The 24710-nt window shown below is 47.8% G+C and overlaps 1 protein-coding gene across 3 annotated transcripts in view; it reads left to right on the forward strand.

Moving 5' to 3' along the window:
- Positions 1-3557: 3557 nt before the first annotated feature.
- LOC311626455 (nuclear body protein SP140-like protein) overlaps positions 3558-24710 on the forward strand; it is a 70553-nt gene continuing 49400 nt past the window's right edge. For all 3 annotated transcript variants that reach the window (XM_084891875.1, XM_084891871.1, XM_084891876.1), the window contains exon 1: positions 3558-3635. In XM_084891875.1, the coding sequence (XP_084748001.1) occupies positions 3604-3635 (32 nt within the window). In that variant the 5' untranslated portion in view covers positions 3558-3603. The remainder of the gene's footprint in view (positions 3636-24710) is intronic.

Raw genomic sequence — 24710 nt, forward strand, 5'->3', positions numbered from 1 at the left:
GGGAGTCCCTACCTTTCCCCTCTTTTCAACAACACTTCCTCTTTCACTTCTTTATTCCCCTTCCAGATCTGCAGGCTCTGCTGTGTGGCCAGGAGCAGACCAGAGCTCTGTCTGGGCCAGCAAACCAGAAGCTGCACGGGGCCAGCCCAACCAGGGGACAGAGGCCTGGACAGGCACCTTTCTGGGGCTCTGAGGAAGGAGCCAGGACATCTCATCCTCACCCACTGAGCTCTGTGCCAATCTCCTTTCTGACCTTGTCTGTGATTCTCTCCATTAGTCACCACCAGCAGAGAGGGGGTGCTGCTGTTTGAGAGCTAATTTTGCCTTTGAAGGTGCTGGAGTTGATCTGGGTAGATAAGGAGCCACGAGTGGCATGGTGTGAGTGGGGGTGGGAAGTTGGTAGCCCAGTCTGGTGGTGGTGGCGTAAGTGGGAACTGGGGAGCTGGGCAACCTTTTCAGTGTCTTCATCGCTTTCCCATGAAGTGCCTCACCCCACGTGAGACAACCACAATGTGGGTCCTGTTATGGGCTAACTCATGTCCCTCCCCAACTCATTTCTTCAAGTCCTAACCCCCAGGACCGATGAAAGTGATGGTATTTGGAGATAGGGTCTTTAGTTATGAAAAAAAAAAAAAAAAAAAAAAAAGAAAGAAAGAAAGAAAAGAAAAGAAAGGTAATTATGTTCCCTCAGCTGGTGTGGCTCAGTTGGTTGGGCCTCGTCCCGGACACAAAAGGTGGTGGGTTCGATCCCTGATCAGGGAGCATGAGAGAGGCAACCAATTGATGTTTCTCTCTCACATGGATGTTTCTCTCTCTCTCTCTCTCTCTCTCTCTCTCTCTTTTCCTCTCTCCAAAATCAATAAAAAATAAAATAAAAAGTTAATTATGTAAAAATGAGGGTGGGCCCTAACCCAATAGGATTGGTGTCCTCATAAGAAGAGATTAGGACACAGACACACAGAGGATGAGCAGGGGAAGATACCATCTGTCAGCCAAGGGGTGAGGCCTTAGAAGAAACCTGCCGACTTGACCTTGGACTTGTAGCCTCCAGGACTGTGAGAAAACAAAGTGAACCAGCCTGTGGTATTATGGTGACCCTGGCCAACCAGCACAGTCCCTCTCACCGGAGTGCCTGCCTGGTGCCATCTGTCTCTCATCTCTCTTCAGTCTGGGGTCTTTTCTCCTGGGTGACCAGCTTTCACACGCTGTAAATGTGCAAATGCCAACCCTGGTTGTGAAGGATTCTTATCTGGCCAGGTTGTTACCCTTTGAAGTGTTGGAGACGGGCCATGCTAAACTGTACCAGCTGATACAGAAGTTTCTGAGAATGAAGTGCGACTGAGCATGGGCAGGAGGGCCCAGGATGGCTTCCAAAGGAGGTGGGATAAAAGCAAGCCTCTCAAGCCCTCTCATGAATCCCTCACTCTGAGCTAACAGCAGCTACAGTCATTCTTTAGATCCTTCATCACCTCCCCATATGCATTCCCTGTGCCCGGCAAAGCACCTCACCTGCAAGACAGCATCATTTAATGTGGAGTTACTCTTTTAAACACCTGTCTTCACCCCCTTTTCAGTGCAGCACCATGCTTTGTGTGGCTTGGCCTTGGGAATTGGTGGAGTCTAGCATGGCCCATCTCCCAAAACTTCAGCGCGTGGCAAGCTGGCCATATGCTGGCTGCCGTCACATTCCCTTGGGGCTCTGCAGGATTTTAAATTTGTTGAATTAGTTACCAACATTTAAAATTACATTAAATTCGATTTTCTGGCCTCTCTTGAAATATGAAACAATAAGACCTGCATTATAAGGTGATCACGCATCCTAGTTTGCCTGCCATTCTCTCAGTTCTAGCACTTTTTGGATTTCTGGACTCCAGAATTGTAGGACTATAGATTTCTGTTGTGGTGCTTTGCTAGGGCAGCCCTAGACAACTCATCCAGGCCCCGTTATTCCCTAGGGCTTGTGGCTCAGACATCCAGCCAGCCTGCCCAGCCCCAGGAGACACTTGCCGTTTTCAACTGCAGTAAATCCCCTGGAGTTAAGCCAGATGTTGATAAGATCATTCTAGGTGTCCTGGAGGGCAGGAGGGAGGTTGTCTTGGAGAGTGGCATAGACTCCAGCCTCAGGTAGATAGTATGCTGGTCCTTGAGCAGCAAGGATCCCCATACCTCACAGGGGAAGTGGTCAGGCCTGGTGTGGGGGTCCTAGGTGGGGCACCTAGGCTTGCCAAAGATTCCCCCATCTGAAGGGGCTCTAGGCATTGGGAATGGGGGAGGGGGGCACACCCAGTGAGCTTGGACAGCAAAAAAGTCAGGGTAACCTTGATGTACAAAAGACAGAGGCATCACAGAGCATCCTAGATTCTGATGAGAGGAAAAGGAGGTTCCAGTGGAGAAATGAAAATCTTGCCAGCCCTTCAAAATAGGGCCAGCCTCGCCCTAGCTGGTTTGGCTCAGTGGATAGAACGTTGGCTTTCAGACTGAAGGGTCCTGGATTTGATTCTGGTCAAGGGCACATGCTTGGGTTGCAGACTCGATCCCCAGGAGGGGTAATGCAGGAGGCAGCTGATCAATGATTTTCTCTCATCATTGATGTTTCTTTCTCTCTCTCCCTCTCCCTTCCTCTTTGAAATCAATAATATATATATGTAAAAACAGTGTCAGCCTCAAAACTCACTTTATTAAGGGCAATAAAGAGAGTGTGTTATTTATCTCTATTATAAAGATAAGGAAACTGAGGGTTGGAAAAATTCAGTCTCCCAAGCTTCCAATGCTAGAAAGTAGCAGAGCCAAACCACCCACAACCTTGGCTGCTGGAGGGGCTGTTTCAAACATGCCATGGCCTCTGTAAAGCCTACCGAGGTTCTGTCAGGGCCCACTGTCCCTGTCGCTGCCACCCTCATTCTCTGCTGGGCTTTAGGTTGAAACTTTTACTCTGATTCTCTTCATGTTTCCCAAGGTGATTTTAAGAAAGAAAGTCTGACGGACGTGCAAGTTATCCAATGCAGAGGTTAGTAAGACCATGATCCCAATGTCTGTTCCTGAGGCCTCATTTTCATTTATTGATTGATTGATTCATTGATTCATCCTTTTTATTTGCTCAGCACATACTGGTTGAAATTTGGCCAGTATTAAACAAAGTAGATCTGGTTGAACCTCCCTCCAGGAGTTTGTAATTGTTTCTCAAGGTGACCCTTGCTTGCTGTGGAGAAGAGGAAGCAGGTTGGGTTAGTGTCTGTTAACACAGGAGGTAAGAGATAGCCTCATAGTTGAAAGATGGCTGCTGCACCTTCAGGCATCCAGACTGTCTTCAGTGGGTAGATATTGAAAAGACAGGAACTAGATGTGGGGGTATCCTCCTCACTCCTCATCCACGCTTCCAGCAGAAGCCTAATGGGCATGTTGAATTAGCACATCTCAAAGCAAATTCGTGATCCCACCTAAGGGATCTGCCCCGAAGTCAGTGGGTAGATATTGAAAAAGGAACTGACTCAACTGGCATGTTCACCAGCCCTTTATCTCTGATCGCTGACCTCACCCTTTCCTCTTTCTACCTTCCTGGAAGACAGTCTGGATGCCTGAAGGTGCAGCAGCCATATTTCAACTATGAGGCTATCTCTTACCTCCTGTGTCCTCAGGTAGGTGCTACCAAGGCCTGAACAGCTGAGATAACCTTCCCCCAAATCCTCGCCCCCCCCCCCTCGCCCCCATTCCCCAGTGCTGTGTGGAAGGCTTCAAGAAGATACAGAAAATGCAAAAGCCTAAGGCAAGAGCCCACTCCTGAGTGGCTGTTGTGGTCCTGAGGGTCACAGGAGTCATGTGGCCGTTTCGGCAGTCAGGCAAGCAGGAGGAGCTGTCAGCTTCTGGTTAGTACAAGGGAGATGACAAACTGTTTGTGCGGACGAAACAGGAGAGGAAGAGGCTTCGAGGAGGACTCCTCGGTTGTGGAGCCACACACTTGCAGAATGTAGATTTGGCTGGCTGAGGGGGAGCAGGCTGGAAGGGGCAGGTCCCTTAGGTGGAATCACGAATTTGCTTTGAGATGTGCTAATTCAACATGCCCATTAGGCTTGCCGCTGGAAGCGTGGATGAGGAGTGGGGAGGATACCCCCACATCTAGTTCCTGTCTTTTCGTCTTTGGGCTCACTCTGTAATGCTGCTGTGACAGGAGGACAGGCGTTTTGTCCTCGTGTTATTCCTTTTGCTGCAGTCCTCACATTTACTTGCTTTAGTTTACAAGCTCTGGATTTGAGGGCCCTGAGGATGCTCCAGTCCCCACACTGTCAATCTTGAAGTGAGAGGTCGGGATAGGTGACTGAACGACCTGAAAGAATAGTTGTTCTTAGCACACAGCCCAGTGCCCAGCTCCACTTCCTTCTTTGGCAGTGTGTGTGTGTGTGTGTGTGTGTGTGTATGTGTGTGTGTAGGGAGGGGGGACCTCCGAGAAGCTGTGATGAGGGACAGTTTCCATCTCCTGTCCCCATGATATCATGCTCATGTAGTCAGAAAGACTGGAGCCCAAGTGGGTGAGAGAGATAAGAACACAAGGTCTCTATGAAAATGGAGGCTGCATGACACCAGTGTACAGAGGAACCATGTGTGAGTGACCCAGCACATTGCTAAGGAAGAAAAAATCCTCCAGACCCACAGCTCTGCCTCTTCCTGCTGTGGACTCTCCTTGCTGCTGGTGGGGGTGGTCCTGTGCCAGGCTCTGACCCCAGTGCTGGCCTCACCAGGGGTCTGAGCATCACCCATTCTGAGAGCATTCTGTTAGGCATCTATCCAATGTTGCTTTGGGGGGATAGAAATGAGCCCAGATAAAATGCTTCCTAGGATCCTTTGTATTGATAGCTAGTGCTGGCCCTGTTGCTCCAGTTCCACCCAATGAAATAAGAGAGGAAGTTAGTGGGTAGATATTGAAAAAGGAACTGACTCAACTGGCATGTTCACCAGCCCTTTATCTCTGATCGCTGACCTCACCCTTTCCTCTTTCTACCTTCCTGGAAGACAGTCTGGATGCCTGCAGGTTCAGCAGCCATCTTTCAACCATGAGGCTAAAAGGCAGAAGCTGAGTGTGCTGGCTGAGGAAGATAGGAGTCTGGATCTTGGCTGATACCTTTAAGCAGACTGCCTACTCTGAACTTATTTTTCTGCATGAAATGAAAACAAAAATCCTTCTTTGTTTAAGCCCCCGTCACTCGAGTTTTCAGTTACTTGCAGCTGAACATAGTCTTAACTGATACTCAGCCCATACTACACGAACTCTGGCAGCACCCTTGGAAATCTCAGCACCTACCCCAGCCAGCACTAAAGCAGCCCTGCTCTTGCAGAGCCATAGCCATGCCTGTACTGGGACCTCCCCACACAGAGGTGTTGGCCCAGAGGAGTGGAAGCACAGACTCAGAGAGGTTAAGTGACTTGCTCCACATCACACAGCTAGTAAAGAGCAGAGTTGGCCATCAACATCAGATCTGTCTCAGGGGCACCATTTATCCTCTGATACTAGAGTGGGTGTGGATTGGCAGAGATGTGGGGGTTCACAGACCAAAGAATCTAATTTCATTATTCCCTAGGAATAATAATAATAATAATAATAATAGATAATGGACCACCTTGTTGAAGGCCTTATCAAATATTGCCTCAATGAAGCTTACCCTGACCACCCTATTCAAAATTTCTACCCCTATCTCCTAACTCTCATTATCTTGCTCTATTTTTTCTCTCCCATAAAACTGATCACCTTCTATCACGCCACATGATTATGTCATTGTATGATGTCTGTCTCCCTTCCTCCCACCCCCCAGGACTAAGCCTCATATGGACAAGGGTCTTGGTCTAGGCTTTGTTTATTAATGCACTCAAAGAGCCTAGAATAATGCCGATGAAGAAGGTATTTGTTGAATTGGATTAAATAGGGATGTTTTCTGAGCAGTCACTGTTATGGGCTGAATTGTGTACTCCCAACACTCATATGTTGTTTTTTAAAAAATATATATTTTATTGCTTTTTTAGAGAGAGGAAGGGAGAGGGATAGAGAGCTAGAAACATCGATCAGCTGCCTCCTGCACACCTCCCACTGGGGATGTGCCTGCAACCAAGAGATACATGCCCTTGACCAAAATCGAACCTGGGACCCTTTAGTCCAGAGGCCGATGCTCTATCCACTGAGTCAAACCAGTTAGGGCAAAACTCATATGCTTAAGTCCTAAGTCCCAGCACCTCAGCACTGTACTTGGAGATAGGGTCATTAAAGAGGTATTTACATTAAAATGAGGTCGTTGGGGTGGGCTCTAATCCAATCTGACTGGTGTTTTTATAAGAAGAGTTTTGACACAGATTCACACAGTGAAGAACATGTGAGGATACATGGCCAACTACAGGCCAAGGGGAGAGAGGCCTCAAGAGAAATCTACCCTGCCAACACCTTGATGTTAGATTTCTACCCTGTTTCCCCGAAAATAAGACAGTGTCTTATATTAATTTTTTTCTCCCAAAGTTGCGCTAGGTCTTATTTTCAGGGGATGTCTTATCTTTCCATGCGTTAGATCTTATTTTCGGAGGATGTCTTATTTTCGGGGAAACATGGGTAGACTCCAGAATCATGAGAAAATAAATTTCTGTAGTTTAAGCCATCCCATATGTGGTCCTTTGTTACGACAGCCCTAGCAAACTACATCTGGCTTAGTCTGAAGGATTTTGTACGAGAGTTGCCTCAATTGAACTTAACCACAATGCTAAGAGATAATGCAGCTCAGATGCGGAAACTGAGGCCCAGGAAGCAATGATGAAGAGGCCTGGCGAAGGCTATAGTTTGTGGTGCTAGGCCTCTTGGAGCTGGGGGAAGGGAGACTCAGCTGCTGACGCATTAGAAACCCATCTTTATCAGGAGATCTCCCCTTCCCACTCATACCCCACCTCTCCATGGTCCAATGTTGGACTTCTTGTACCCCAACCTGCTATCCCAGCAGCTTTGTGGAGAGCCCTCTGATCTGAGATGCTGCCTGACTCTCTGCAAGAAAAGTCTATGTTGTGTAATTTCAGACATTGAGGCCAACGGGCTAGGAAGAATTTCTTCAGTGACTCTCAAAGCAGTTAGTCCTTGTGCATTGACCAGAGAGGCAGACTCTCCAAGACAAGGTGTGAGGAGCCCATTGGTTCTTTAGCTACCACTCGTAGTCAGGACAACAGCAGAGTCTAATATTTACTGAGGTCCCACCAGGTGCCAAGCCTTGCCGTAAGAGCATTCTATCCAGTTTCTCCTCTGGGCAGCCCTGCAAATGGACACTGATATTAGCACCATTTTACAGATGGGGAAACTGAGGCTTAGAGAGCTCAAGTGATTTGACCATTCGGTTAGTAGGTTGTGAGTCCTATCCAAGTGCTGGTTTTCTTCACCATTAACAGCCACTGACTGTAGACTCTGCCTCATGCTATCTTAGGCTGTAGTTGGTCGGGCATGTTCCCCACACCCCTCATGTTGGGAGAGAATTAGGAAGGAAGTTTGTGGGAAAGAGGATGGAAACTGCCAACCAGTGTAACAAAGGTCTGAACTCATGAATAAGTGGTCAGTTACCTCCCTTGCTTGTTCTCCCTCCCCCACTAACAACCTCTCCCCGGGAGCTGGGATTGTCCCCTTTGTCTGAGTCTAACCTTTTCAAGGCCACCCCTGTTCATCTCAGCCAGGTTCGTGAGGGAGGCAAAGGTGCCCCTGCACCAGCTTTTTGTCGCTGGCCAGCCCACAGCCGAAGAGAGAGAGGAAGTTTCTCTGGGGCTGGAATTGTCCAGGCCCTTCCTGGAGGAACAAGAACAGTCTGGAGACAGTCTGAAGCATGGCATGTGGGCTCCGGGTGGTGAATTGCCTCAGCTCTGTCCTCAGGACCACTTCCCTCTGGCCACGGGGCCCACTTCCTTTGCTCAGTAACAACAGTGTGGGGCTGTTTCTTTCCCTTTTGTGCTGAGAAAGCCCCGAGGAGGCGCCCTCTGACCATCCACCAGGCTTTAGGAGTTGGGCTGGGGACTTTTTCCTTCCTCTGCTGGCTTCATGGACACTTCAGGTCCGCTCTGCGTAAAGATGAGCCAGCAGGCCCTTCTCCACTCCCTCCCCAAGCCACCTCTCCTCTGTGTGAGTGTGGCCAACCCAGGTGTGATGGCATGCTCTCCATGTCTGACGTGCCCTCTGTGTGTGTGTGTAGGGGGGGCACAAGGAGTGTGTGTGTGGAGGGGGCAGGTACATGTGCCCAGGAATGCCACCTGTGTCTGTCAGTAAGCCTGCCCCCTGTCCTGTCCCCAGGTGGCTGGTAAGAAGATGGTTGGCAGAGGAAGAGGGCAGTGATGTCAGTAGGCTGAGACATGGGCAGGTGGGCTGGGTAGCCTTGTGGGAAGCCATAGGGCATGAGGAGGCTGACCAAGGCCACTCCCACTCACAGAGTCTGAGGAAGTGGCAGGGCCCCAGCTCCGAAGGCTCACCAGCCACAACTAGGCAAAGCCTGTGGCTGCACATCCAGGGCCTCTGGAGCTGTGGCCCCGGGGCCTGGACGCCATGCAGGCTGATGGAGGAGGGTCACTGAGGGCTGTTCCTTTGTGTCCCGGCAAAGCTCTCATCTCCCAATCACACTTATCCTATTTTATGGGTGACTTCTGGGCTCTTCTGGAGAAAAAGTTAGTGTGATTGCCTCGCCTTCTGAACCTCCCCACAACCTGCAACCCCTCTAAACTCCTATCTTCACTTATCAGACACCCAACACCCTGTTTCTCATTTTCTGGATGACTCTGCAGTTCTGGAAATTAGAGCCTGCTGTGTTGTGACAAGTGGCTTCTGTTGCCCCCCGGGAAGTAGGTGACACTGACCTTGAGACTCCATGGGACACCTCCCACAACCTGCAGCTACAGGGGTAGGATGAGAGGGCCAAAGCCTGGAGTAGATTTGCTAGGCAGGTTGGGTTTACTGAGACAGCTGGAGGTGCTTTGAAAGAGTTGGGTGGGCAGACAGCACAGGGGTAAGTGGAAGGGGTCTGGGAGGGGAGAAGGTGTATTCCTGATAGGAGAGGGGGGAATGGTAGAAGAGAGATGGGAAACCAGAAGCAGGTGGGAGGGGGGGTGCTCCATGGATGGCAGCAGAGACCTGGATAAACATGTGGGGGACATACCAGGCCAGGCAGAGCTGGTTTCAGTGGGAGCTGGAGAGGGGGCAGGTTTCTGAGGTGTGTCTTGGTCACCAGGACCTTGGCCAAGGCTCCCGGGGGCATACCTGTGAGCCTCTGAAGGGCCTGTCAGTGCAGGTGTGTTTGGTCCACATCACACTGTTGAGGGATCACTGGAGGCCTGGGAGGAAGCAGGTAGCCTGAGCCTCCATGTGCTGGCAGGTGTGCCAGTCAGGGAGGGTCAGAGGTAGGAGGGGGAGGCAATTCCTTTTGGAAGAGGCTGAAGAGGATATTGCTGTTGCAGGGGCCCTGAGGCTACAGCCGGCCAGAGCTACACCTGGAGGGGGCTGAGGGCTGGGGGGAGGATGAGCAGCAGGCCCAGGAAAGGGCCTTTGTGGGGCATCTGACACCCGGTCACCACGGGGCTATGGCAGATTATTGTGGTTTGGACACAATGGCCACCGAGAGCGCAGCTGCCCCCATCTGGGGAGCAGAGGCTAACACTCCCCCGCTGCTCTCTGTTGGGGATTGCTACCCAGCAGTAGGGGTTCCTAACAGAGGCCCAGCAAGAACGTGCAGGAGAGGAAGGCAAACAAGGCAGAGCCCTGTTTTCACTCCAATAAGAAGCAGAAAGGCCGAAACCAATTTGCTCAGTGGATAGAGCGTTGGTCTGCGGGCTGAAAGATCCCAGGTTCAATTCTGGTCAAGGGCACGTACATTGGTTGCAGGCATATCTCCGGTAGAGGGTGTGCAAGAGGCAGCTGGTCGATGTTTCTCTCTCATTGATGTTTCTAGCTCTCTATCCCTCTCCCTTTCTCTCTGTTAAAAAAAACTCAAAAAAAAAAATTATATATATATGCCTTGCATTCTCTGCTCCGTGGATGCCACCACATTGGCCCCACCCCCCTGCAGTGGATTAACATGAACTTTCACTTCGCCGGGGTGTTTCCACCAGGGAGGAGCCAGGGGATTATGGTTAGGGACACAAATTCCCTCGAAACTTGAGGGCTACTCTGGAGAGACGCCTTCACTGCTCCATGGAGGACCTGGGTGTCATTTCAGTCATTTAACTGTGTGAATCAAAAAACAGTTTAATAATTCTATAGGTCATTCTTTATCTTGAGCCCCTATATGCCTCATGGCAGATACCTGAGCCAATTCCAGAAAATTCACCAGTTCTGTGATCGCCCTTCCTTACAGTTCAATTTATGCTCTGCTTATTCTGTTTTCCTCCTCCTCACTTCTGTAGAAGGATCCAAGTTGGGTCCAGACACTGGGGGAAGAGGTGGGTCCTTGGGAGCATCCTTAAGCCTTGCTGGTCTTCAGTCTGTCCTTTGTCTTGCAGTCCCCCAGCCTTTGCTGAGATGCATTCTCAGCTTGTCGCAGAGGGGAGAAGGGGACAATCACTGGGACAACCACTTCCGCCTTGCTATGGCAAACCACAAGATCCTATCTAGAGAAACAGGGCCTTACAGCAGAAGGGGTGGGTATGCCGTAATGTATCTGCCCACTTTCTACCTCCTTCCTCAAAAGTGGAGAGGGGCCTGAAGAGGGGGCAAGACTTGGATAAAAAGGGCCCTTTCCTGGAAGAGCATAGCAATTAGTCTTTGAATATGCAAAGCAGGTTGGTGGCAGAAAGTAATGAGCATGGAATTCCTCTGCATAATAAAGGGGGAGAAATATTTTTGGAGTTGGGGGGTGTGTCAGGGCCGCAGCAAAGGGAGTGAGAAGGGAGTCTACAGTGACTGCCTGTAGAATGGCCAAGAAGCGTTGTAAGAATAGGGCACCTACTGTGCTACTGTGCTGGGGTGGGCTTGTGTGTCTTCTCAAACTTTCAGTAAGTGTTCCCCTTGGAAACAGAAGGGAAGTCCTTTCATTCCCAAGTTCAAACTCTCACCCCCTGGCCCTTGGAGAGAGAGGCCCTGGGCAAGGTTAGCCGCACTTACCCTGAGTCTGCGATCCTGGTACGACCAGCAGTGATAAGTGGCTCCAGCAGAGCAGAAAGTGCTGGGGAAGGAGTCACCTTTAGGAATTGGGGGGTGGGGGGCATGTGGACAAGCCTGGGGGATGGGGGGTCCGCTCCTCACCCACCTCAGTGAACACGTTTGGCTCTTCAATCAGCAGCTCAGGTGATTTTTATGTATGTCAACAATCTCTAAAAGAAAAAGAAAAGTTGTTCTCAAACTGGTCTGGGACACAACTATTTTTGTGTGATGCAATTAATAATTTCCTTCTCAGAAGAAACCAGCATTCTTGATGAAATGCATAAACAAGCACATTTCTGATGAGCTTTAATGGAATCAAGACTAGAGGGAAACCAGTGTCCGGCCCTCACAGCTCGTAAAAAGGAGCAGAGGACATGCCTGTATTTATGTAAGGAGCTGTGGGAACACCTCTTTCCCTGCTTCTTTCACAAGGAGGGATTATAACACCAAAAGATGCTCTAAGATAGTGATAAAATATGTGGTAGAGGGTCCACTTGTGTCTAAACTAAAGTTTCTGAAGGAATGGGCTCATTGTGACATGTATAGTCAGATGGATCTTAGAAGGGGGCTGGACACCGGCACTTGGCCCTTGGTTGTGGCATTATCATTAGCATCATCTGATCCAGAGATTATCTGTCTCAGGCCAGAAAAACACAGGATGCAGTTTCTATGTTGGTCTCTCTAACATAGGCTTAAGTTTGTTGGTTTGGTTTTTTTAAAAGATGATTTTTTTTTTAAAGAGAGAGAGAGAAGAGCATTAATTTGTTGTTCCATTTATTGGTTGATTTTTGTATAGTCCCTTACCTGCAACCTTGGCAACCTTGGTGTGTGGGGATGATGCTCTAATCAACTGCGCTATCCGCTATGGCCTAGGCCTTCTTTTTACTGGCACTTTTTCAACCACCCACCTTCAAACGCATCTCACCGTCTGCACTTTTTCTAACTATGATTGCTCCTTTGAAGCCCTGTGAAGAGCATGGCTTCCTCCTCCCTGCAGCGGCTTCCTGACCCGCCCCGGGGCCTCCTACCCAGGCTCCCCCACCAGCACAGGCCCTTCACTTTCACTACAGCCAAGGCCATCGGCGCTGGTAATAGGAGAAAAGAGTTAGTCACCTTTCCAGCTCAGGCTGTCCCAACCCAGCCTCTCCAACCTCTCCCCACCCCCATTGCAGGCACAACACGTCTGTCTCTGCTGATTATGAGATAGCTCATGGCTGTTAGGTCTGCTTGAATAAGCTCTTTTGTCTCAGAGAATTTTCCCATGTCAAACATTTAGTCTGCTGTGTTATGGGTCAGTGAGCAAGGAGATAAGTTTGAATTCTTAAATAACCTTGTGAGCACATGACATCTGTCTGAAAGGCGATCAAACAGCATCTGTCACACTGCCCCAACTTTCAAGACTCTTTCTTTTTTTCTTTTTTTTTTTTTAAAGTATTTATTTTATGTTTTAAATCCCAAAGAAAGACATTAAAAAAAACCCACCTCAAATACTACAGAAAGATATACTTTGGAAGATGAAAGTTCTTCATAAGTCTGCATCAACCTCCTCCCTTTCCCCAATGATAGAAAACTATTGTTAATACTTTGGCATATATTGCTCTGATTTTTTCCTAACTAACATAGATAACATTATCATAATCATCACCACCCTTATTGTTGTCCTGCAACTTGATTTTTGACTTAACATATCTTGAACTTATTTCAGTATTAGGATCTCATTTTTTAAACAATTGTACAATGTTCATTGTGATAATGAATAATCATTTTTGTAATGAGTTTCCTATTCATAGATACTTGGAATTCAACCCCTTTCGATAGCATTTTTCCTTAATATAAACAATACTGCCATGGATATCCTTATACTTTATGTTTTTGTGTACTTGTGAGTGTTTCTGTGAGTATAGAGTACATTTTTAGAAGCAGAAATGCTGGGTCAAAAATATAAGCACTTAAAATTTAGGAGGCATCACCACATTGACTGAACCACATATTGCTATGGCTCAGTTTGTGGATTTCTTAAAAGTCCAAAATGCCCCTGGGCACAAGACGTGGCTGTTTACCTTGAGTGTCCCCATGCTGAGTGTTTCCCACGCTGTCTGCAGGACTTGAGGCATCTCTGGGTGTGAGGACTAACCGAGGAGGGGACAGAGGCATACATTATCAGTTTGGAAAGGACAGAAGTCATTAGAGGAGTGGATTCCAGGAAAGAAGGGGCCTGGATGACACAGACATTTATGAAACTGTCTGTCTATAGTCCATCTGTTTTTTGGAAATAGCACATCCCTTTGGGAAAAACCTCTTCCCACATCCCAACTCCAACTATTGGGCTCTAGTAGAAGCTACCTCTGCTACTGTTTGCCAGCCTAGCCACGGGCCAGTAATACAATCTCCAGCTGATTAGAGATTATATTAGTTCCCCAGCACTTTTTGAATGGGAAATAAGGGAAGAGAGGTTTTGTTCCAGGTGAGGGGTTGGAAACATGTGTGTCTGGAGTGGGCAGAGCCATGATTTCTGTACTGCAGAAAAACACAGTTGGGGGAGACTAAAGCTGATTTTAAAAATATATGTATTTTTATTGATTTAAGAGAGGAAGAGAGAGGGAGAGAGAGATAGAAACATCAATGATGAGAGAGAATCACCGATCGACTGCCCTCTGGATTGGAAGACTAAATATTGTTATGAACTAAATATGTCATTTCTCCTTCCTAAATTAACCCGTAGTTTCAGGGAAATTCCAGGAGAAATCCTAGTTGGTTATTTTATGATAATAAAATTCTGAATTATGATTCTGAAATTTGTACGGGAAATTCAAATGATGTAGAATAGCCGAGGCAATACTGAATAAGAACAAAGTTGGAGGACTTATACTATCTGATTTCAAGATTTGCTATATAGAGCTATATTAAGTAAGACAGTCTGCTTGTGGTGCAAGAGTAGACAAAATAGACAGATGGAACAGAAAAGAGAGTCAAGAAACTGTCCTCATATACGTGGGACCTGGATTTATGACAAAAACTCCATGGCAAGTCAGTAAGGGACATTTGCCTTTTATTCAGCAAATGATGTAGGTCAAATGAACATTCCTATGGGAAGATTAATTTTGACCCCCTACTTCACACAATATACATCAATTAATTTGAGATGGATCCTAGTCCTAAACGAAAAAGTTAAAACTGTAAGTGTGACGGATGGAAATCTTGACTGTAGTGGTGATAACACACCTGTACGAACTTGTTAAAAGATTGCCTACTTTGCGACATTCACCCAGCTGTATCTTTGTTTTTATGTCTTTTAATCTGTGAATTACACTTCACAATAAAATTTATTTATAAAGCAAAACAAAAGTCTCAGAACATGAAAATGATTGAATTCTTCTGTATGTAAATTACACTTTGATAAGAAAATATAAAAACAAAGTAGTAAGGCTGTTTGGGAGGCTAGCTCCCCTGACATATATCAGCCACAACCCCAACTCTATAAACTGTGCATCATGCAACCTGTGTCCCCCTGTGAAAGTCATTCCAGCCCAAGGACATCACGGGAGGAAGTGGAAAGTTCAGTAGGCAGGAAGAAGTCGAAACCGTTGATGAGTCGCTGACTCTATTGAGTTTCAGGATTTGATGAGCGTGCAGAAGAGAATGGAAAGCCCCGCTGCCGCTGGTCCGCAGGTTTCAGGCAGGAAACTTCATTATGAGTAAAAACCAGAATGCCAGTTTGATTCATGTATTGAATGGATGAGCAGGAAGAAAACATATTTTTTTTTCCTCCTAATGCCAACTCCAACCTGCTCTTTGAAATGAGCTTGCCTTTCCTGCTGTCTTGCTTTGGGCTTCCCCAGGAACAGACCTGGGGACACAAATTTGAGTGCAAGCTGTTTATATGGAGGCAATCTCAGGTCTAATAGGTAGGATTGTAAGCGAGTGAGGTAGGAAAGGGAGTACAAATTCCAAGAAGCCCAAAAGCAGTAATTCCAAAGAATATATGCCCCTTTGTGTTCATTGCAGCAATATTTACAATAGCCAAGTTCTGGAAGCAACCCAAGTGCTCATCAATAGATGAGTGGATAAAGAAGCTGTGGTGCATATACACAATGGAATACTACTCGGCCATAAAAAGAATGAAATCTTACCTTTTGTGACAGCATGGATAGACTAAGTCAGTCAGAGAAAGACAAATAGCATATGATTTCGCATATATGTGGACTCTAAAGAACAAAACAAATAAAATAGAAATAGACTCACCCAGCTGATGTGACTCAGTGGTTGAGCATTGATCTATGATTCAGGAGATCACAGTTCGATTCCCAGTTCAATTCCTGGTCAGGACACAAGTCTGAGTTGTGGGCTCAATCCCGGGTTGGGAGAGTGCAGGAGGCAGCTGATTGATGATTCTCTCTCATCATTGATGTTTCTATCTCTCTTCCTCTCCCTTTCTCTCTCTGAAATTAATAGAGATTTATATATACCCTGTTTCCCTGAAAATAAGACAGTGTCTTATATTAAAATTTTCTCCCAAAGTTGCGCTAGGCCTTATTTTCAGAGGATGTCTTATTTTCGGGGAAACACTGTAGATACAGAGAACATTTTGACAGTTTTCAGAGGGGAGAGGGGTTGGGGGACTGGGCGAAGGATTAAGCAGTACAAATTGGTAGTTGCAGAACAGCCACAGAGATGTAAATTACAGCATAGGGAATATAGTCAATAAAATCATAAAAACTATGTCTGGGGCCCTGTGGGCACTGAAAACATTGGGGACCACCCTAACCACCATGTGGTACAGGAATTTAATATAGAATAATATTGAATGTAAATGTAACTGAAAAATTATATATATATATGGAAAGTGTGTTTCAGACATCATGGAACTATCTCCAGTGGGACATTGGGAACTAGGAAGCTGCGGTACTTAGCTACAGCCTCCTATCCCTCATTGGTAGAGGACTGCTTCCCACACTTGAGCACTTTCAGTTTGCCTTGCTCAAGGGTTGGGCACCATCTCTAGTCAGATAAAAGCCCTTAGCCAGAGTCGCAGGTATCCTCAAAACACAGCCTTCCTCATAACATCAGTGCCTAGGGGTATGGGGACAACATAACTGCTTAGAATCTGGGGGGGCTCAGTTTTCCAGGCTTTTAGTTGCAAGAAAAGACTCCTTGTAACAATGGGAAAACGTTTGATTTTTGTTCTACTTAAATCCTCTCCCCTGCTTCAGCTGGGGCCTTCCTTCACACTGGATACCAGAAGGAAAATAATCTGATTGGTTTTCTTTGTGACTCAATCTTTTTCCTCCTTTACTATTTGCTCTTTTGGTCTGTGCAGGGCTAGACTGGGCAGGGAGGGGAGGTAAGTGGCAGGAAAGACTTTGCTTGACTGATTGGGTTGTAATTTAATCCTGGTGTTTCAGCATGGAGAAGAGGCTCAGTTGGTGCGTTATTTTCTCTGGGAGCATTTTTTTTTTTTTTTTTTTTTTTTTTTTTTGTGGGATGAGGCGGGAGGCTCTTCGGGATTCTATTGTAGGTACCATTGCTGGGTATCTTGCACCTACAGCTGCTTTGAAGTGGGCAATGCCTCCTCCTGCTGGCCGACTGATGCCAGTGCAAGGCTTCCTCTTTGCTTGGGTTCAGTCTCCTGCTGGACTTTTTTCCATGTAGGACTCTTGGGCAGAGTCTTTCTCAAGAAAACCCGTCTGGCTTCCTTCAGCAAGGCCGCTTCTGGCCAATGGGGTGTACACATCTGTCCCTCTCCCATCAAGCTCTCAAAAAGTAGACTCTGTTGACTAAGAGTTTGCCGACCTCTAATCTAGGATAACACATTTTTGAAATACCAGAAGTGATATCCTCAAAGTGGGTCAACAGTCAGTAAGAGAACACTGAGAGGTTTGACCTGACATTCATTTTTTATGGCAAGATACCTTTTTTTTTTTTTTTTTTTTTTTTTTTTTTAACCCAAAATGTAGACAGTCATATTTCAGAAGTCTCTCTGCTGTGTAAGCTGGCAAGGACATGGCTTAAAGCCTCTAAAGGTGAGTGACTGCAGAGGGCAGCAGTGATGACAGGGAGCATCAGGCACAAGGGAGAAGGCAGAGAAACAAATAAGAACAGAAGAAAGTCCAAGGGGAGAGAGAGAGAGAGAGAGAGAGAGGGAGAGAGAGAGAGAGAGAGAGAGAGAGGGAGAGAGAGGCTGAGATTAAAGGGAGGCAAGGAGAAGCTGGGACAGAGAGAGTGAACCTGGGAAAGGAGAGACAGAGGTCTGTGCCTTCCCTGCCCAATTGAGTTCCCAGCCCCGTGGGAACTGGCTGGGCTGCAAGCAGGAGGACTTGGAAATTCTGAGGAGTTCTGCCCCCAGGGACAACCCAAACAGGGTGGATTCAGTGAGCACAGGGCACTGCCACCTCCCCTATATCCACCCTCCAGCTTCTCAGTGTTCCCTGCAGGACGGAGCCCCAGGGGTCCACTCCCTCAGGAGCAGGCCCTTTGTTGGCGTTTTCTTCCTCCCCTGTCCCACATGTGTGTCCTAGTCCGTCTCTCAAGTAAATGCCCTGTGCCCAAGTCCTTGCCTCATTCCCAAGAAGGGGATGCAAGACCTTACCTCTACCCACCTTAGGTTTTAAGCTGGGCCTTTTCCAGAGCAGATTAACTAGAGCAGAACTGCTTGTTAACTCGGGCAGTGCGCATCATCCTGTGGGTAACTCAAGCAGGTGGCTTAGAATCCTGGTTCATTAACATCGACAAAGAACAAAGATCTGCAGAGAAATGACCGGATGAAGGAAAGCAATTTTTAACTTCCAAGGGCGGCTACCGCGGGAAGGTAAATGTAGAGGAGGCAAATGGTGGAGGAAGGTGGTTTGCAGGTTCCTCTAGTGCAGATAAGAGTCTGGGCTGATTAGAGCCTGTTTCCAGTACTAGGAGAATTTATATCCTGCCTGTAGGCAAAAGAGGGGAGGGTAAAGAGCACTTTTCCTATGTTTGCTATTTTTTCATTATCTTCAATTCAAATTAATTTTTTTTTTTTTTTATGTCAAAGAGATATAAGAATTCCAAGCGAGTCACCTAAAATGGGCCTCTGTGATACGTGGATAATTTTGAGTGAAAGACAACCGAGACCTAAGACTCCCCACCCCCTTTAACTACCTGGAAGAATTTAAATTAGGGGCCTTGCCCGTAATAATAGTTATTACCAGAAGTGACTTTTTATGACCTGTACTGGGTGTGGGGCTAACTACTAACTTCTAAATATTTGCTCTTCTTATCAACCTGCAATGACCTTCCTCCCCTCTGAACTCCCAAGGCATCTTACCTCATCCTTAGCTCAGAATGTCATGTATACCTTGTGAACAAAAAAGGGGTTTTATGGAAAATCACCTCACAGGGTCATCTGATCATAAATTCCTGCCTGGGCAGGTCATAGTTGGTAGTCATGCCCCAGGCTTATAACATTTTTAGTAAAACAAAACAAAACAAAACAAAACAAAAAAGTTATCTTTGCCTTAATTTCAAGCACATAAAATAAATGGCAAACTGTTATTCCTGGAAACATTTTTCTCAGTCTGTTGAGATCTTGCTTCCAGGTGTACCCTCTTTTTGGTTCAAATAAATGTTTATAATTTTGTTTTTTGTTCTTATGTCGACACTCATTTTTTCTTTCTGTCTCAGAACCTCTCATGTACCTACGGTCTCTGTTGCATGTATGTGGGGTTTCCATTTGAATGTATGTAATTAAATTTGGTTATTTTCTCTTGTTCATTTGTCTCATGTACATTTAATTATTAGACTGACTGAAAGGGCCTAGGATGGCAGAGGCAAGTTTTGCCTCCCCCACAGTGAGTGCCGGGAGCAGGCTGTTCAGGCGGGGCGCTGCTCACCCCCCAGCTGCTCCAGGAGAAAGGGCCCCGGACCACTAATGTGAGCAGGCAAAGATCGGAATTCTTGTCACGTCAGTCTCCCGGGTCTCTACCTGCAGAGTTCGGTGGAGGCAGAGTGATGAGAGTCCTTTCTTTTCCTTTTAGAATTTAGGTTATACGGATAACAAGGAGTTCTGTAATAAAGCTGACAGGAAGTGCAGTGGTGGGAAGTCACCTCACAGGGTGACCTGATCATAAGTTCCTAATGGGGCAGCTCCTGGTTGGAAGTCATGCCCCAGGCACGTAACTTTTTTTTCCAGTGAAATGTTTACCTCTGCCTTGAGCAAGCCCTGCCCATGGTTCTTGTGCATCTAGGCGAACACTCCTTGGAAATGCCAGAGTAATCCTCTTTTTGAAGCTTCAAGAGAGCAATTAAAATACGTTTTCTATTTGTTCTAATTTTATAGCTGGCATTTTTTTTTTTTTTCAAATTGTGCATGCAAAAGATTAAGAGTATCAAAGAATTCTCCCGTTGGCCATCTTATTTTAATAGGAGGCTGACTATCCTGGGGTTTGTCGGCCTCAGAGGCAAAATTCCCTGTGCTAATTTTAGTTTTTCCTTTGAGATCTGTAGAGCCTGAACAAATTTCTAGAGAAAACCAGCCTTTCCGTGCATGTCTCTGGAAAAGCCAGATGTGGTGGAAATCCCTAGGAGACTGCTTCATGCCTTAGGAAACTTTTCCTTAGGCACCTCCTCCAAGACCCCTAGTCATCTAAAAAGACCCCAGCAAGGGCCAGGGAGAGCTTCTGCTTCGATGCCACCAGAACCACGATGCTTTCCAAGGCACGGGCCCCTCTTTGGGGTGCCCTGCCCTTCACAAAGAACTCTTTCCGAGGAGGCCGCTGGCTTCTAGAATTGGCTGTGTTACCTACCTCACTGGAGGCCCCACAGAGCCCATCTCCACTACTCCAGTTTCTGGACTCCGAAACAACTATCGTCACCCCATTGGCTATTCGGACTGGGAAAGCAAGTGTCCTTCCTTTTGGGGAGTGAGAGTTTTCTTTCTCTTTTAACCAGCAACGATTTCGTTCAGATCCTCAGTAAGTGATCCAATTAAAAAGCTGAAGTTAAAAGCAGACACCCACTTTTATTGTCCTTACCTTTTCTCAGCCCTTACCCACCTCCGGGATTTCCTACCCAATGTGAAGCAGGGAGCCAGTGGGGGCACAATGGGCCTGATACTGGGTTACCAAGGTGGTCCTGGGTGGGCTGACTCTGCCAAGTAAATGCTGATTTTGTTTTTTCTCTGTCTGTCTGCTATCTCTCTTCTTGTTATATCCTAAGGAACATCCGAGACTGTAAGAAATTTTATAATATTTTGTTTGAGCCAAACTGACAACAATGCAGGGAATCAAAGTCTCAGATGCTCCCAAGAATGACAGTTGGCCGAAACAGGGCTGGCTCAATGGATAGAGCGCCAGCCTGCGGACTGAAGGGTCCAGGTTCAATTCCGGTCAAGGGCATGTACCTTGGTTGCAGGCACATCCCCAGTGTGTGTGGTGTGTGTGTGTGTGTGTGTGCAAGAGGCAGCCGATCGATGTTTCTAGCTTTCTTTTTTTTTAATTATTATTTTTTTTAATCAATCTTTATTGTTCATATTATTACAAAGGTTCCTCATTTCTTCCCCCCTCCACCAGGTTCCCACCCCACCCTCTGCCCCCTCCCCATCCCCCATTGTCCTCATCCATAGGTGCACAGTTTATGTTCAGTCTCTTCCTCCCTCCCTTTCCCCGATAGTAAATCCCTTTTCAGATAGTAAATCTGTTACTTAGCATTTTCTCATATCAATAATACCTCCACATGCCCAATGATACATTTCACACAAAAGACATTTCCAAATAGGTCAACCAGCCTCATCCAGGCCCCACCCAAGGCACTCACAGATCAACACCCCAGCGCTATGCTAACTCAACACATCCAGATCTAAGCCTTCATCACTTGATTCAGCAGACCCTCAAGTTCCCGCAAAAGTTTCCAGCCATGTCTGAGAGGCAGCCGTGGGCAGGGACAGGAGAGGAGCGAGCTGTTTTGGGCCTGGCTGCTCCGGGCCTGGCCTCTGTTGCTCTGGTTCGTTCCACAACCAGCTGCTCCGGGTCTGGTCACTGCCGCTCCCGACCTAGTTGCTCTGGACTTGGCTGTTGCTGCTACAGGCCTGGCCGCACCCGACCCGGCTGCTCTGGGCCCGGTTGCTCCGGTCCCGGCCTCTCCGGGCCTGGCCGCTCTCAGCCTGGCAGCTGCTGCTCCGGGCCTGGCCGCACCAGACCCGGCTGCTCCGGGCCTGGCCGCTCCCAGCCTGGAAGCTGTTGCTCTGGGCCTGGCCGCTCCCAGCCTGGCAGCCGCTGCTCCGGGCCTGGCCGCACCAGACCCGGCTGCTCCGGGCCTGGCCACTCCCAGCCTGGAAGCTGTTGCTCTGGGCCTGGCCGCTCCCAGCCTGGCAGCCGCTGCTCCGGGCCTGGCCGCACCAGACCCGGCTGCTCCGGGCCTGGCCGCTCCCAGCCTGGCAGCCGCTGCTCCGGGCCAGGCCGCACCAGACCCGGCTGCTCCGGGCCTGGCTGCTCCCAGCCTGGCAGCTGTTGCTCTGGGCCTGGCCGCTCCCAGCCTGGCAGCCGCTGCTCCAGGCCTGGCCACACAAGACCCGGCTGCTCCGGGCCTGGCTGCTCCCAGCCTGGCAGTTGCTGCTCCGGGCCTGGCCGCACCAGACCCGGCTGCTCCGGGCCTGGCCGCTCCCAGCCTGGCAGCCGCTGCTCCGGGCCTGGCCGCACCAGACCCGGCTGCTCCGGGCCTGGCCGCTCCCAGCCTGGCCGCCGCTGCTCCGGGCCTGGCCGCACCAGACCCGGCTGCTCCGAGCCTGGCCGCTCCCAGCCTGGATGCTCCGTGCTTGGCTACTGCTGTTCTGGGCCTGGCTGCTCCCAACCCGGCTGCTCTGGGCCTGGCTTCTCCGGGCCCGGCCACTCCGTGTCTGGGTGTTCCTGGACTGGCCACCCTGGGCTTGGCCGCCTCTGCTTCAGGCCTGGCTGCCACTGCCCCAGGTCTGGCTGCTCCAGTGCTGGCCGTTGATGCTCTTGTTCTGGCTGCTGCTGCTCTGGGGCCTGGCCACTGCTGCTCTGGGCCCAGATGCCACTGCCTTGTGCCTGGCCACTCTAGGCCTGGTCGCCGCTGTTCCAACATTCTGTCCCTTTTTTCTCTCTCTTTTTTTTTTCTTTTTTTAAAAAAAAAACAACGCATTTATGTTGCAATGTTGGCTGGTGCGTTGAGTTCTGACTTAGTCTTTGATTTTTCAAGATCTTCTTTGTATTCTTTCTTAAGTAATTTTACTATCATTTGCTCTCACTTGATTTCTTCACATTGAGAACTTCTTTGGTTTCTTCCTCCTTGTCCTGGGAGCTCAGCAGGTTGGCCTGTGGCACCCCTTTGTTCTCCGCAGGCTCCTGCGCTGCTTCAGCCTGTTACCGGGGTCGGTGCCGCCCAGGAAGCAGCCCCCGTCCTTGGCTCCGTTGCCCGCGCTCAGCAGTCGAAGGCTCAGGGGCACCCCCCCACCTGGGGGCCCCGTCGCCCGGCTCCTTGCTGGCGCCCGGCTGGTCGGTGTCCGGCAGGGGCTCCTGCTCCTCGTCGCATTCCTCCAGACTGGAGCTTTCTTTCTCCCTCCCACTAGGGGAGTCCAGGATCAGAGTCAACAGACTGTCCTCTGCGCACAGTGTGTGCGACTCCGGGGGCTTGGCCTTTCGCAGCGCTCCCAGGACTCCACCTCACAGCTCCGTCTCCCCCTGCCCGAGCCTGGGTCCCCAGGGACTGGCCCAGACCTGGAGTTCGGGGCGGTCTGGACTGAGGCTCAGCGCCACTGCTTTGTTTCTTCCGGGTAGGGTAATCCAGCATCAGAGTCAACATTCAGTCCTCTGCGCGCCATGTGCGCGCGACTCGGGGGGGCCCCGCCTTTCGCCATCCTCCGGAATTCCGCCTCACAGCCCTGTCTCCCCCTGCCGGAGCCTGGGTCCCCAGGGTCTGGCCCATAACTTGGGGCTCAGCGCTGCCGGTTCGGGGGTTCAGCCCAGGCTGGGGGTTCTATTTCCTTCCAGCTAGGGAACGCCAGGCAGCACCTAGCCCTCTCCTCCTCTCCGGCTGCGACCTCTCCGAGCGCGCGCGTATGTGAGAGCGCGCAGCATGTCTCCGTACCTTAGGCTTTTTTTCAGCTCCTCTGATTTTCCTTCTGGTTTTCTCCCTCCTTCCTATTGTAGAGTTTTCAGTCAGTCGACTACCTGTAGCTCTGGGCAATGTCCACTCTACATTTTAGTTGTATTCCATTGAAATTGTTGTGAGCTGCTGTGGCTAGGTGTCTACCCGAGCAGCCATCTTGGATCCTCCCGATGTTTCTAGCTTTCTATCTCTCTCCCTTCCTCTCTCTAAAAAAAAAAAATCAATTATATATATATACATATATATATATATACATATATACATATATATACATATACATATACATATACATATATACATATACATATACATATACATATATATATATATACATATACATACATATATATATATATATATATATATATATATATATATATATAAAATGACAGTTTGTAGTTCTTTTACACATTTGGAATTAAGGAGGGGATGTAAGGAAGCTTAAACGAAGGTGGAAGAAAGCCAGGTGAGAACTGGATTAACAGGATAGTTAACTGGATTATGTGCTCGCTTTAGGATGGTTATGCTTTGAAATTCCAGCATTTCAAAGATGTTTTTTACCAAGATGCACAAGAACAAGAGATAGGGCTTGTTTAAACAAAGATAAAACTTTTACTAAAAAAGTTATAGGCCTGGGGTGGGACCACCCACCATAACCTGGACAGTTAGGAATTTATGATCAGACCCCTTATAAGGTTACCTCTATTGAACTTGTCAGTTTTATTACAGAATCACTCCCCCCCCCCCCCCCCCCCCCCCCCGCTTTGTCCACAATTAGCAGGAGAAAATATTTGTAAAACTAGATTCTTGGTTTAATGATTCTTGGTTATTTGGTATGAGTACTCATGGGTTTTGTTAATTTTGTTTTTCTCTTCTCTCTGTCTGGTATCTATGCTTTTGTCTTTTTATGGCCTGAGAGCATGGTCTTTATGATAAAAATCATTGATAAAGTTCTAATGGGACTGTAGTTAAGAATTTAAGAGTTGATGGAATTAAGATAAAAATTTACAGGTGAATTGTTATACTCTGGATAGGCTTTATACTCTGGATTGCATTTCTTTTACTTGATTGTAATGTGGAGTAGACATTGTGTCTAACTGAGAAACATTTCCTTGACTAATAGTTTAAACAGAAAATATAGATACACTCTTCAAGCAATATTAATTAGATATGTTAAAGAAAAAGCTTAAATAGCTTAATTGAAAGATAAAAAGTATCTAAAACATCAGACTGTAAAACTGATTTACAGGTGATTGTCCTTGTATATCTTTCACTCCTTGGTCCAAGGCCAACTTAAGGGCAATAATTAAAGGATTTCTTCAACCCAGGGAGGACTTTGCCTCCTCCCCAAAGTGAAAATAAAACTATATACCCAGAGGAAAAGAAGCAAATGTGGGATTGTGTAGTTAGACAGGTAGGTCAAACTATAGTATCATTAAATTACAATCCAATTTTGAGAGCAATTTTCCCTATTATACAAATTTTTGCAAAACCAGAA

Source organism: Pipistrellus hanaki (assembly GCF_964339955.1).
Source record: "Pipistrellus hanaki genome assembly, chromosome: 8".
Taxonomy (NCBI): domain Eukaryota; kingdom Metazoa; phylum Chordata; class Mammalia; order Chiroptera; family Vespertilionidae; genus Pipistrellus; species Pipistrellus hanaki.